This window comes from Ovis aries, chromosome 18 (genome assembly GCF_016772045.2).
Source record: "Ovis aries strain OAR_USU_Benz2616 breed Rambouillet chromosome 18, ARS-UI_Ramb_v3.0, whole genome shotgun sequence".
Classification (NCBI taxonomy): domain Eukaryota; kingdom Metazoa; phylum Chordata; class Mammalia; order Artiodactyla; family Bovidae; genus Ovis; species Ovis aries.
The window spans coordinates 53,112,667-53,127,976 of NC_056071.1; the positions used below are offsets into that span (position 1 = coordinate 53,112,667).

A 15,310-nucleotide genomic window follows, 5' to 3' on the forward strand; every position below is an offset into this window, starting at 1 on the left:
GGCCGAAAAATCAGCATCAGACACCTTGCACAAGGTGAAGTCGCTCAGTCGTGTCTGAATCCGACTCTGTGGACTGTAGCCTTCCAGGCTTCTCCATCCGTGGGATTCTCCAGGCAAGAATACTGGAGGGGGTTGCCATTTCCTTCTCCAGGGGATCTTCCTGACCCAGGGATTGAACCCAGGTCTCCCACATTTGCAGGCGGATGCTTCACCCTCTGAGCCACCCGGGAAGCCCCAGAACCTTGCACAGGAGAACATCAAAGAGGCAAGGAGTTGAGGGGGCTCTATGAGATCCAGAGCCTATTGAGATTATAAACAGCTTTCAGGATTTCCAGCAAGTAAACTGTTGGATTTTCCCCTGCAGTGAAACCCTTTATAATCCTGGGTATGTCAGGAGAGGCCACATTATAAGTGTGACTACATGGGGAGGGGGATATCCCAGTCTTCCTAGTGTTCCCGGCTCTCCCAGTGTAAAGACGTCAAGGGGATAAAGAAAGAGCATAACCCCTATGTATCAACTCCTCCTGACACTCCCAAGCATCAGAGTTAAAATGAGAATGATTCCAACAATCTGGCAAGAAGGCATTGTACCTTTGGCACTTCACAGAGAGAACCTCTCTTCCTGGTAACACGACTTATTTAAGAAATGTTGGGACAGTGGGCTGACAGTCATAAGGACTTCCTGGGATGCCTAATCTCCATATTTTTATTGCCCATTCCTGCTCAACTACAATAGCTTCTGACTCGTTCAGATTATTTCAGTCAACAGATATGCTTGATCTACATTCATAATCATTCTTGAATTCACAAGGACATCATCACCACCACTATGATTCTTATTATTTCTTATTTATTGAGCACTCATAATGTTCCAGCCCTCCCCTCCAACCTCTCTTACTCATCTCCATTCCCAACCCCAGGTCTTTGGGAAAAGCTTCATAATCACACCTGGCCCTAAAGACATAATGATATAAGGACAAATCTCTTGGGGACCCTGGAGTATTTGGTCTTTGGCCAGTCTGTCCCTGGCGCGACTACAGAAATATATATATATATATATATAATCTTTGCTCATGTCTGTACAATATTGATCTCTGCTGATTGCTTAAAATAGAACCTGATTTTCTCTACTAAAACATTTCCTAAGCCATATAGCCTCTCAACAAAAGGAGGCCAAGCTTTACAGATTACCCAAGAACCCCACTGCATTTTAAGTAGGTTACTCTGAAATTCTCACAGCAATCTAATACCTGTTTTTCCCTAGAGCTACTGCCCAGAGGAATAGGACTAGGGCCGAGAGGGTGCTTGGGGATGATCAGGAAACACCCATAAGCCCAATCTAAAAATTAGTGGTCATGATGGATGTTTGCTGGGGAAAGGAGCTCTCTTTTTTTCCCAGACGTTTCAGACAACCATCCTGGGCCCACCTGAGGATGCTAACAAAGACAAGTGTCCCCCAAATGCACATATAGTCTAAGGGTACCTTGAAAAGTTGTAAATACTTCCCAGAAAAGTGGAGACCTTGGAGTCCCTTTTGTACCCATAGATGGTGTCTTCAGCAGTTAAGTGGTATTTCCTTTACCAGTCTTGGATTTCCTGGGATGATCAGAGGATGTTAGGTAATGATAGACCCGTCTAACCCTTGAAGGAAATCGTATTCAAGTCTGATGGCTGGATGAGAAGTCAATGGCTGCTTTGAACATGAAATTGGCTCCTCCCCAAGCCCAGCCCTGGCACAGATGTGCTTCAATGCCAAGAGGACTGCTTCCTCAGACACCTCTGGTGAGATTCAAGGCCTTAATGCTGGCAGGTGAGTTAGGCAACAGAACAAGTTGCTAGCTCAAATGGCTGGTATAGTGTGACACCACTAATAAGAAAATGATGAATCATATGTTGCTGGTGGAAGAGGGGTGTTCTGGTCAGGGGCTAGAGACTGGCTCTGAGGGTTTGCATTGCTAGGTGGACACTGGACTTGGGGAACTTCCTCTCCGGACAGCTGGTCAATCAGCTCAGGGACCACATAGGACTGCTGCTGATTCACCCACTCTGAGACCTCCTGGGCCTGCAGAGCACCCTCCCCAGGGAATTCTAGGGGAGGGTTATCAACCTCAGGTGTGTCCCGAGACAACAAATTGATTGCAGAAGCCTCTTGGGCCAGCCTGCCAATGGCCACAGAGAATTCCTGGCATGATTGGCTGAGCTCTTCAGGGATCTTTTGGGTGGACCTGCCAACTTCCCCAAGGACTTCCTGGGCCAGGCCACCAACCCCTACAGGGAACCTACGGACCAGCCTGCCAATCTCTACAGGGACCCCCTGGCATGACTGGTTGACCTCCTCAGAGTTCTGGCAAAGTTCGCAAGCTTCCCTGGAGACTTTCTGGTACAGCTGGCTGGAATCCTGGCATGGCTGGCTGATTTGAGGGACCTCCTGGCATGTCTGGTTAACATCGTCATGGTTCTCCTCACGTGGCTGGCAGATGTCAGAGACCTGCTGGCATGGCTGGTTGACCTCTTCAGGGATGTCCTGGCATGGTTGGCTGACCTCCTCAGCAACTGCCTGGCATGGCTGGTTGGTTTCCACAGGTGGTTCCTGTGGGGACTGGTTTTGTTCAAAAGGCTCTTGCTGCCCTTCTAAAGGGGGCTCTCGTGTGCCACTCCCAGGGGCCTCCTGGAGCAGCCCAAGGCCTTGATATTCTTCAGTCACATGTGAGCTTACGGAGGGCTGATCACTGAAGCCAAAAGGGCAGTTACCATCCACTGCAGTAGGGGAGGAAGGACCAGCACTGGACACAGTGCTGGAAGGGCCGCTGCTGTCTGCAAAGCAAAGCCAGGAGACCAAGTCAGACAAGCTGGAAGTACTGGCTCTACTCTGTGTAGTTCAAATGCCAGAACAGATGGTCTTTATTACTCATGTCTTGGGGAATGAGGGTCTGAATTCTTCCTAAGTTATGCAGAGACTCCTAAGTTAGCCTAGCCCAGGAACTGTTGCTCTGGCCTAATGTGTACTAATGGAGTAACACTAAGGGACAGCTAAGATTTCAGAGTGAGTACTGAGGCCCACTTCATCCAGTTCTTTCATAAATGTACACCCATTCCAACTCCAAATTCCCATGATAACCTCATTCCTACTTTGGAAGCATATGAACACTTCATATCAGTGGTTCATAATTAGGGTTACATACCAAAATTATGGGAAATTTTTTAAAAATACATATTTCCAGGTTCTATCTTCAGAAATCCTAATTCTGTAGATAGACACAAAGGTGTGGGATGTTAAAACACTCCCAATTAAATCTGACATACATCTTTCATTAAGAATTGTTTCTTTAAAGCTTATTTCTGGGGCAGAGGTAATCATTGTTTACTACCCAAGGAACAAGTAAGCAGGAAAATGTAGAAAAACTTTGTGAATCAGAGCATTAGGAAGGAAAGTGATTTACTCAAAGATGGCAGACTGCCATAGAACAGCAGCAGTTCTTAATTAACCTTTCTGGAGGTCACTGACCCCTTTGAAATTCTAATGAAAATCATGGACTATCTTCCCAGAAAAATGTGCATATGGATATCCTCGCTAATGTTTACACATAATTCCTAGAGTTTGTAGACTTTACCCTGAAATCCATCCACAGATCCAGGTTAGAACCCTCTAAGTTTTGGGACACACAGTGTTCCAGGTTTATGGATACTATATAATATAAAATATAAAAATGAATTTCCCAGATTCTGACAGTAGTAAAATGAAAGACTTAAGTCTTTAATTACACTGTGGGACAACTCCTACCCCAACCTCTACTTCTTCATTGATCCTTACAGGGAACTAATTTACTTTTCCTTTTGTAAATATTGTATTTATTGATGGTACTATAGCTTTATATTTAAACCACTCTAATATCAACAATGATAGATTTTGGAAATAAAGGACGCCTGAATATATTGCCATCAGGAGAACTGGGAGAGTTGGTAAGCCTGAGTCTGAAAACTCAATGATTCATTAATCTTTGAGTTTAAGGAATGCCAGCTATCTCTTTTCTGTAAAGGATCATAGGAGGCATGCTTCAAGCAGAAAAAAAAGATGAATGTGGTTTGGGATCAACAAGGCCTATTGAGGGCAGACAGACCCCAAAGGAAATGTTTACAAGTGAACTATACATCTGATACTGAGATTTTAAAACAAGAAGAAAAAAGATGTAAGCTGAGTTCACCCAAAGATGATGAAGCAGTAGCCTTAATATTCAGCTAGTAGTTTGATTCAGACAAATCAAAGAATTCAGACAGAAAACAGAAGTTGAAGAAAGGTTAAGATTTCTAGGGCACAGGACCTATAAACACTCACTACTGGACAGAGAAAAAGCCTCAATGGCAAGGTGAGTATAGAATAATCTGAAATTCAAGGGAAGAATTCTTGGTGTCAGGAAGGAAAGTTTCTTCTGCATAAAGGGTGTCAGAAGCGTACAATTCTACAAGCTTACTCCAATGCTAAAATACGAATCTTTGCTTCAGTTCTATCCAAGTAAAATAATAAAAGCCATGTTTGATTTTAGATAGTCCCTGGAGGACTCTCCCACTGCCGGTGTCCCTGCCCATAATCGCCCAGAGATCACCACTGATCTCCCTACCTACAATTACCCTAAGAATTCCTTGTGGTTCCACTGTTCACCCTGTTACCAAGGATAAATAGTGATAGGCTGAGGTTATGAAGAAGAGATGGGAAAAAGCAGCACCTGAACTTGAACTAACAAATGAGAACAGACAACTGGAAAGGAAGGACATGTAGAAAGCAGTAACTGATTCTAGTTTCTTTCTCCCAGATTTTCTATATATCCAGGGTCCCTCCCAAGTCACTTTTACTTGAGAAGGCTGTGGACAACCAAATGGGGATCTAAGGAGAACGCAGCCTTCATCTTTTCTTCCCCAAAGGACCCCCTCGGCCACTATCATTTAGGAGCCCCTCCAGTGAGATAAAGAATCCACCTGCAATGCAGGAGACCTGGGTTCAACTCCTGGGTTGGGAAGATCTCCTGGAGAAGGGAAATGACTACCCACCCCAGTATTCTTGCCTGGTGAATTCCACAGACAGAGGAGCCTGGCAGGCAACAGTCCATAGGTTGCAAAGAGTCAGACACGACTGAGCAACTCCCAGTAAGACAGAGGGGATGTGGAGGACAGAGGTGATGGACGAGAGAGAGGAAACAGATTTGCCCTTCATCTTGGAAGCAGCGAGTGTGACTGCCTTCTTGCCTGATTAGTCCTGGTCTTTCAGCCCTCACCTCTGTTTCCCTCCTGGGGTGAGCCTCTCATTCGCTGATCCCTCCACTCCCCCCATTCCCTCTCAGCCTTGTCTACGCAGTTCCAAGAGAATTACTTACACCAAGGGGGCTTTTCAGAGCGCTGTTGGAGTTGTAGGGTAGGTGAGTGAAGAGTGCGAGGTGGAGAAAACGGGCTGTCAGAGGCTTGGTTGCTGTGCATAGAGTCAAAGAGGGCTGGACAGGTGAGGGAGAGAAAGGGAAGGAAAAAAAAGCCCATGAAGAAGAATTCAACAGCCACAGGTTCTAAATATAAGTCAAATCTGACTTACACTTCCTTAGGCTGAGAAGTAGCATCTCCTAGGGATCCTACATACAAACCATTTTTAATATTTTAAACTGTATGTTATGAATATTTTCAAACATTTTTTAAAAATACTTGAAAGACTAGTACAGTCAATACCTATGTATTCATCTTCTTTATTTAACATGTTAACATTTTGCCATATTTGTTTCATCTATTTCTTCATGCTTAAGTTTTTTGAAATAAATGACAAACATTATGAAACATTTCACCTGTAATACTTCAGTATTCATTTCTAAAGTATAAGACATTTTTCCTATATAGCCATATACCAGATAAACTTTAAAAATACCCTAATATCGTCTAAATACCCAATCTATATTCAAATTTCCCCCAATTATTCCCAAAATGTCTTTCATAGTAAGATCCAAACATGGACCATGCATTCCATTTTATTGTGTCTTCAAAGTCTCTTTTAATCTAGAATACAGCTTTCCCCTATTTATTTTTTTCACAGTGACTTTTGAAAAGAACAAGCCAGCCGTCTCATAGAATGTCATATTCCACTCTTTGGATTTGTCTGATTGCTTCCTCATAGAATCATTTAACTTGTTTCACTATCCCTATAAACTGGAGGTCAGATATAAAAGGCTTGATTCAATGATTCAAGTGTTTTTCTTTTCTGTAGTATAAAAATGAATGCTTATATTTTAAATGTTTTTTTAGGTTTTGATAATTTTTTTTAAAAATTGAAGCATAGTTCACTTATAATGTTATATACAATAAAGGTATACAGCAAAGTGATTTAGTCACAGAATATAAATATATATTCTTTTTCAGATTCATTTCCACTGGAAGTAGAAGTGGATATTTGTACTTCCACTGTGGATGTACTGTAATTCAATATTACAAGATTTTGAATACAATTCCCTGTGCTATACAGTAGGTCCCTGTTGGTTATCTACTTCATATATTGTAGTATGTATACGTTAATACCAAATTTCTAATTTATCCCTCTTACCCCTTTCCCCTTTGGTAACCATAAGTTTGTTTTCTACATCTATGAGTCTATTCCTGTTTTATAAGTAAGCTCACCTGTATCATGCTTTAGATTCCACATATAAGCGATAGCATATGATATTTATCTTTGACTTATTTCACTTAATATGATAATCTCTAGGTCCATCCATGTTGCTGCAAATGGCATTATTTATCTTTTTTATGGCTGAGTAATATTCATATATATATATATATATATATGTGCACCACATATTCTTCATCCATTTATCTGATGAACATTTAGTTGCTTCCATATCTTGGCTACTGCAAATAGTGCTGCCATGAATCCTGGGATGCATGTATCTTTTCGAATTATGGTTTTCTCTGGATATATGCCCAAAAGTGGGATTTCTAGATCATGTGGTAGTTTTATTCCTAGTTTCTTAAGGAGTCTCCATACTGTTCTCCAGAGTGGCTGCACCAATTTGCATTCCTATCAACAGTGAAGGAGGCCTCCCTTTTCTCCACACTCTCCCCAGCATTTATTATTTGTAGACTTTGAAGATTGGCACTCTGACATTGCAGGCAGATTCTTTACCTTCTGAACCACCAGGGAAGCCCCTTGGCAAGAATACTCAAAGAATATTCTTGAATATGTCCATCATCTTGGAGGCACATAATGTCTCATTATCCCACTACGTTACTACTAAGTTGGTGTGCGTGCATGCTCAGTCATGTCCAACGCTTTGCAACCCCATAGATTGTAGCCTGCCAGGCTCCTCTGTCCATGGGATTTTCCAGGCAAGAATACTGGAGTGGGTTGCCATTTCCTTCTCCAGGGGATCTTCCCAACCCAGGGGTCAAAACAGTGTCTCCTGTATCTCCTAAAATCGGTAGGTGAGGCTAAGTTTACTAATGAGGTTTAAATAGGGCTCACAAGATCTCACCATTGAAAAGGTTTCCCCTTCTGATTATAGATGATCCTTTGGCACTGTGGAACCTGACTGACATTTCTTTGTGTTAGTATCCACTGATGATCCTTAATTATTTTATTAGCAGTGTCAAGTGGTGATTTTCTAATTCTATTAAGTCTTCTATATTTATTAGCTGGCATATTTTCTGTAAAGAACTTTCTCTCTTCAACTGCCACCATTTGATTACATTAAAACTGCAATTCTCACTGAATAGGTAGGATAAGGGTTTATTTCCCTTTAATTAGTTTCCAGAAGAAAGAGTTGGTAAAAAGTATTCACCAACAGTGGCAGATGATTATTATTTTTGTTCTCTTTCTTGTAAGATTCATTATGAGCTTGTGGATGTTCACATGTTTAGTGCACTTTAATTGATTATAGTAAATTATTCTTTTTAATGCTAAAATAATCCAGTTCTGGTCAGTGGGAGCCTCTTCAGGCTTGAGTGCTTCCTTGTTTTTGTTACAGCGTGCCTCAGGATCACCTTGAGCTTTCCGTGCCCTAGATAATGCATCCTCAATAAAACTGGTTCTTGGTGAAAGTGAAAAAACTTAGATATTTCATTGGTTTGTAATCCCTCACATGGCGACATTACATTAACAGATATAAAGTAATCTGTACTATTAAAATTTCCTGTGGTGGGGAGTGATTGGAGGGAAAAAGTCTATACTCTATAGGATAGGATTTGATTTAAAAAAAAAAAAAAAAGAAAAGGTTGAAAAACATGGACCTAGACCAAGAATACAACCATGGAATCCTGGTTGCTTCTAGTGGGGGATGATATGTGGAAACCAAAATCTAGGCGCTAAGAGAGCTCACTGATACTGTTTGTAATGCATTAAGTTACAAAAAGCATTAAAAAACAGAATTTATATTGATATTATCAATTCAAATTTAATATTCTAGTACTTTAAAAATATCTTTGAATTTTTACTTGTATGTTATTTATCTAACTTTGAAAATTCTTATTCCTAGTAGGAACATAATTACTTATTTGCATTACTCTATTATATGTGTGTGTGTGCATATGACATATATGTTACAAAATGGTATCAACCTCACTATTAACAAACCACTGAATGAGGATTATAATTATTTTACAATCCTCATTTTTTTTCCACTAAAAGATTTATAGTCAAAGCACAGTACTTCAAACTTATTTGAAAAATGATTTTCCCTATGTGATTATATTACTATTTTGATATACAGTTAGGGTAATTTCTTTCTTTTTTTTTTCTTTTTCAATTTTAGGATTTGCTTCTTTTGATTTAGTTTTACATTCTGAAAAACATTTACAGGTTCACAAGTCAAAGATTTATAAAAAGGCATACTCAGAGGAAGTTGCTTTTTCTTCATGCCTTCTGCTCCATTTCTGTTGCTCTCCAGTGGTAAACATTTTTATTAGTTTCTGGTATTTACTTTTAGAATTTCTTTTTGCAAATATGTATATTTTCCCTCCTTATAAAATAGGTAATGTACTATCAACACTCTTCTACACTTTTTTTTTTAAGTTAACAATATATCCTGGAGATTACTTCATATCAAGACACATATACCCCCCCAAAAAAACAAACCTTCCTCATTAGTTTTAACAGAGGCACAGCACTCATTTGAGTGGACACGCCACTGTTTATTCAACCATTCTTGCACTGAAGAACCTTTGCATTGTTTCCAAAAATAATAATAAACAGCATAAGTAATGTCCCAATGACTCTATACAAATGTTATTTCAACTTTGTGAACAACACCTTCAGAATAAATTCCTAAAATTGTATTATTAGAAAAGGAAGTAACTGTATCTATAATTCTCTGAGATATTACAAAATACCTTCATAGGGGTTGCACCATTTTGCACTCCCACCAACAATGTATGGAACTGCCTCTCTTGCAACAGACTTGTCAAGAGATTGTGTTATTAAACTTTTGGATTTTTTTCCAAATTAATAGGTGAGATATGATATCTCAGTGTAGTTTTAGTTTGCACATTTCTTATGACCAAGGTTAAGCATCATTTCATAAATGTAATGGCCACTTGCATTTCTTTCTTTATAAACTATCCTTTAAAAAAAAAAATCACACTTTTGGACTTTTCCTTCTGACATATAAGAGTTCTCTGTATTTTAGGATGATTAAGCCTAAATGTGATATAAATTGCAGAAAAAATTTTTTCTTTGCTTATGATGCTGCTACTGGCTTGCAACATTTAAAAAAATGTTTATATGACTTCAACATCATAAGTTTATATGACTTATTAATCTTTTCCTACTGTTTCCCAAATTTGAGTTTGAGTCATAATTAGGCTGTCTTCATTTTCCAGTGATAAAGGAATCTACCACCATCACCCTTGCTTACTTTTAGTACTTGTATGATTTATTTCTATTATTATTGAAGTGAAGGCCACATAACATAAAGGTTTCAGCACATCCACAATGTGCAATTGCTACCTGTATCTAGTTCCAAAACATTTTCATCACAGTTCCACAACAATTTCATCATCCCTCCCCGCAAAAAAAAGAAAACCCGTATCTATTAAGAAGTCACTCCTCGTTCTACCCTACTTTCAATCCCTATAAACCACCAATTTGCTCTCTGTCTCTGTTCTGGATCTTTCATATAAATGGAATCATACAATATGTGACTTCTTCTGTCTGGTTTCTTTCACTTGGCATGTTTTTGAGGTTCATCCATATGGCAACATGTATCAGTACTTCACTCCTTCTTATGGTTCAGTACTATGAGATTATATGCGTATACCACATTTTGTTTATCCATTCATGTACACTTCAATCGTTTCCCCCTTTTGACTATTACAAATAGTGTTACCATAAACTTTCGTGTGTAAATGTTTGTTACAGTATCTGTTTTCAGTTCTTTTGAACGTGGGAGGGGAACTTCTGAGTCAAACAGTAATACTATATTTAGGTTTTTGAGGAACTGTGAAACTGTTTTCCACAGAGGCTGCGCCCTTTTACATTTCCACCAGCAATGTACAAAAATTCTAATTTGTTCATGCCATTATCGACACTTATTTTCTGCTTGCTTTTATTCTATTTCTCTCGTTTTTAAAATTATAGCTATCCTAGTGGGTGTGACTTTGATCTGTATATCCCTAATGATTACTGAGGGTGAGCAGTATTTCATGTGTTTCTTGGCTATTTGTATATCTTCTCTGAAGAAGTGTCTACTTGAGTCCTTTGCTCACTTTTAAGTTGGGATGTCTTTTTAATTAACTAATTTTTGGCTGTGTTGGGTCTTCGTTGCTGCACAGGCTTTCGTGTTGCAGTGAGTGGGGGCTACCCTCCATCGAGGTATGCAGGCTTCTCGTTGTGATGACTTCTCTCGTTGTGGAGCATGGGCTCTAGAGCATGGGTTCAGTAGCTGTGGTGCATGGGCTTTATTCCACGCAGCACGTGGAATCTTCCCAGACCAAGGACTGAACCTGTGTCTCCTACTTTGGCAGGCAGATTCTTATCTACTGTGCCACCAGGGAAGTCTCTGCTTGTCTTTTTGTTGTTGAAGTGTTATATTCTGGATCTTTATCAGATATATGATTTGCAAGTATTTTCTCCTTTTCTAGAGGCTGTCTTTTCACTTCCTTTTTTTCCCCCATTTTTATTTACTTATTACTTTTGGCTGTGGTGGGTCTTCAATGCTACATGCAAGCTTTCTCTAGTTGCAGTGAACAGGGGTTATACTCTAGTTGCAGTGCATGGGCTTCCCATTGCAGTGGCTTCTCTTGTTGGAGAGCACGGGCTCTAGAGTGCGTGGGCTCATTAGTTGTGGCCCGTGGGCTTAGCTGCCCCATGACATGTGGGATCTTCCCGGACCAAGGATTGAACCTGTGTCCCCTGCATTGGCAGGAGGATTCTTAACCACTGAACCACCAGAGAAGTTTGTATGGTTTAATTTTTACTTGCAGATCTCTGATCCCTATGGAGTTTATCTTGGTATATAACATGAAGTATGTATTCAGTTTTAATTTTTGTCAAATGACTATTCAATTGTCCCAACTCTATTCCTTAAATTCTATTTTTCCTCTAGTATTTTGAAATGCTAACTTCAACTATTTCTGGACTTACTATTTCTTTGCTTGGTCTCTATCCATTCATGTACCGATACTACTCTGTTTTCACTATAGACGTTTTATAAAATGTTTTAAAATCTGGTAAGGCCAACATGCCTTCATTGCTCTTCTGTTCAAGATTTCCTTGGCTATTCTTATTTGTTTGTTTTATGAGCACTTCAAATTCAGTTTGTCTGACTTTAGAAAAACAATAGCATTTTTGTTGAGATCATATTAAATTTATAAATTAACTTTGGAAGGAGTGATAGTTCTGTGCTTTTGAGTTGACCTATGCAATTAAACATTTTTTTCAAGTCTACTTTTTCGGAGTGCCTATCTTTTTAACTTACCACTCAAGCTCTGGGGAGCATGGGAGTGAGGGCAGAGATAGTGGTTCAAGATAAAAGGATTCTCTATACCTGCAGACGCCTGTGCTTGGGCCTCAGTGTGGCGCTGGCAGACTCTACTCAAGAATTCACTCACTTGACGCAAGGAAAGGGCATTATGCAGTGTTTCCAGGGGGTAAATAGTAGGCACCATGGAGCACCCCTCAAATCCTGTTAGAAAAGAGATGGGCAAAGTCAGCATTATTCCTGCTGGATATACTCCAACTGGCCAAGGAAGCATGGAGAGTCCCTGAGAACCATCAGGAGTGTCTGTGGCTTTTGGAGTGTGGGATATCCAAGAGTCTCAGGAGAGGGAACTCTAGAGCTCCTCCAGATTTCCTAAAAATTTCCCAACTCTGGGTGAGTGAAATCACCTCTCACCCTACCTATGGAAAGCCTGCAATGTCCCATGGAAAAATCAACACAATCCCAATAATTTAAGCACCCATACTCTTCTTATACTTTGAGGGGCAGAGGGGGATGTGGATGGGGAATAGAACAAAGGTCCAGAGGGAAGGGGTGCAATTGTAGGTCTGAATGAGATGTAGGGAGTCATGAAGCTGGGAAGAAACGGCAGATTTCAGGGATCACATAGTAGAGAACCAGATTAAGGAGAAGGGTTTGGAATCTGAGGAGGGGTTCATGCAGATTTCGGATGTGGGTAGAAAGGCTAGGATATTTGGAAACTGGAGGGCATGCAATACACGTGAAGCTCAGCTCAGGAAAACCACATGCATGAACAGGTTGGGGGATGGAAGTTCTTTCTTGGTTATTTCCATCACATCAAAGCTTCTTTCCTCTGCTCTCACTGCAGACCCCAGACTTGCTAGGATTTCTCTATTCCTTCAGGAAAATGAGGCAAACCCCCTAGAAAAAAGAATAAATACTGATTCTCTGCTCTGAACCCAACAATTCCAATGTAGATCTACATTGTAGGGTGAAGGGTAAACCAACTCTAATCTCAGGGCCTGCTGATGGGAAAAAATGTCCCCATTAGAGAATCAAGAAGCATACATCTCAACCACTTTTTCAGTCCCTCATCTTTCCTATGTTTCCTTTATAGCTCTTTAGAGGGACTAAGGGTAGGCAGGACAGCAACATTTACGCAAGACATAGTCTAGAGTCTGACAATGACTAAAACCTACATAACTCAAAAGGATTATACCTGACCATCTTCTAACCTTGGGCCCTTGGTCGATTCAAGGATGCAGCTGAGACCTCTGTGCCTGCATCAGTGGCAGGAGGCCAGGCGAGGTACAGTCCCAGCTGCTCAGGGCAGCTAGAGAAACATCTGGATTTGAAGAAGGTGGTCACAGAGATAAGAATAGATTCCAGGGCAAGAGACTGCTCCGGAACTGAATAGCACCGGGAATAGGAAAATTAGGAGGCAGTGAGGAAGGCGAGTGGGAAGAGGATGAGCAGCCAGCACTCCAGCCACCAGGCAGCCTGGCCCCAACCCCATCCAAGCAACTAAATGCAAGTCGCACAACCTCAGGGCAGAGAGGAGACGGGGGCAGGTGGGCGCTCCCGCCAGAAGTGCAAGAAGCAAAGCAGTCGGGCCCAGCCAGGGCAGTGCGGCAGCCCGCCTGGCGGCAGGGGTACCGTAGAGGCACTCGGGGTCATCCCGGCCTGAGCGCAGCCAGTTCCGGAAGAGGCGCAGGTGGTAGGAGCACTGGTGCAGGTGATGCGCCAGCGCGGCGTCCAGCGACACCGGCCGGCCCCCCGTGCAGTCGGAGGAGACACTGCGCAGCAGCCGGACCACAGGGTGCTGGTCATCCAGCAGCTCTGGAGGGGCTGGGGGCCCCAGCAGGACGCACGGAGACAGAGAGAGAAGAGGGAAAGACAGTGAGCGGGGCGCCGGATGGCAGAGGCACTCCGGGGAGGCAGGGCCATTCAGCTCCAAGGTGAGCCAAGAGTGGGGCAGAGGCACCAGAGCCACGGCCAGAGCCACGGGGCAGCCCTCGCGGCGGGAAGAGCACTGGCATCATGCTAAGAGAAGTCTGGAAGAGGCGAGCGAGTCTCAAAGAACTGGCCAGTGAGACCCCCTCATGCAGCAGCCCCGCCCCCGCGTCTCGCTGTGCAGAGTTCCCTCAGTGTTTACAGACTGCAGTCACATCTTTCTGGACCAGGTGAGCTGGCCATTCTGTAGTTGGGAACTCCAGTGTCCCTGATTGCTCTTGGACAAACCCTAGTTAGGGCTCGCTTCTCAGATGAATGTATTGGCAAGGTTGGGATAGAGATGAAAAGATTCAAAGTCACTGGGAGAAGAGGGTCAAGAATGGCATAGGTGATCGAGATAAAGCCTGAAGCTAAAAGGCTCCTGAAGACTCAGACCGGGTCCTCTGGACCAGACTCTAAGCCAGCCACAGACAAGGCTGGTGTTAGGCAGCTGACACAGATGAGCAGCAATGAGCAGCAAACCAGGTAACCTTTAAAACAGCATGTAAAAAATGGAATCAATATGTGAAAAGGCCAATACTGATTAATCATCCTTCACTCTTGTTCAAATACACAGCCTTTAAAGAGGTACAGAGTCCTATAAACTGATGACAAGATCTAGAGAAAGTAGGATCAAGGATGCTGAGAACGACTGCTCACAACTCCCAGGCCAGGGGTGGGTTCCACAAGGTGACCCATGTGACTATGCTTCCCAAAGACCCTAGTTTGGACGTCAAGAGATTTCTGTATCCATGGTCACACAACTGTCTGGGTCCCTAGAAGAGAAAGAGCTGGGCAGATCTGGTGGGCACACTGACGCTCTGGATGAAGGAGAGCCACAGTCTCTTTCCGACTATATTAGTTCACCTTGGTAAGTTCAACGTGCAGTTTAGTAAGGGGCCATACTTCCATACTTGAGGCAGGCAGAGGATGTGACGGCAGCTTACCAGGAATACAGGCAGGGATGGGCAGAGGGATGTTCTCCTAACAAAGCAAGGAAATAGCAGTGCCTGGCCTCCTTCTCAAAGCCAGGTCCAGTTTCTCCAGCTGCTATTTCAAAGCCACGTGTCATGGCAAAGAGATGGTAATGATGGGCACTAGGTTGGCACACTGTTGTGCACTAAGCTGCTGCAAGCCACTGCAGACAGACCATCCGCTCTGTAATTGCTGGGTCGGTCCAGTCACATTTGGCCATGGGGTAGAGCCCTCTAGCCCTCAAGGCCCCATGGCCTTGTCTTCAAGGCCAAATTAAATCTAGATAATCTCCAGCAAGAGACATAAGAACTTCAAGTCTATTTCTCCTAGATACCAGATTCTGGTTTCTCAAGCACTTTAGCCTTCAAGCTCAAGTGCAAGAACAAAGGCCAGCAGAACCCTGAGGATGCATGCAGGGTATTGGAGGGGAT

General features: G+C 42.2%; 1 protein-coding gene across 40 annotated transcripts in view; it reads right to left on the reverse strand.

Annotated features, from left to right (window-relative positions):
* Nucleotides 1-830: 830 nt before the first annotated feature.
* Nucleotides 831-15,310, reverse strand: part of PPIP5K1 (diphosphoinositol pentakisphosphate kinase 1) — a 40,010-nt gene continuing 25,530 nt past the window's right edge. For 19 of the 40 annotated variants that reach the window (XM_060401879.1, XM_060401872.1, XM_042235362.2 and 16 more), the window contains 3 exons: nt 12,000-12,137; nt 5,367-5,480; nt 831-2,814 (listed from right to left, as the gene is read on the reverse strand). In XM_060401879.1, the coding sequence (XP_060257862.1) occupies nt 1,868-2,814; nt 5,367-5,480; nt 12,000-12,137 (1,199 nt within the window). In that variant the 3' untranslated portion in view covers nt 831-1,867. Of the gene's footprint in view, nt 2,815-5,366; nt 5,481-11,999; nt 12,138-13,568; nt 13,761-15,310 lie in introns of all 40 variants that reach the window. The other 21 variants (XM_042235357.2, XM_042235358.2, XM_042235352.2 and 18 more) reach the window with 3 other exon arrangements.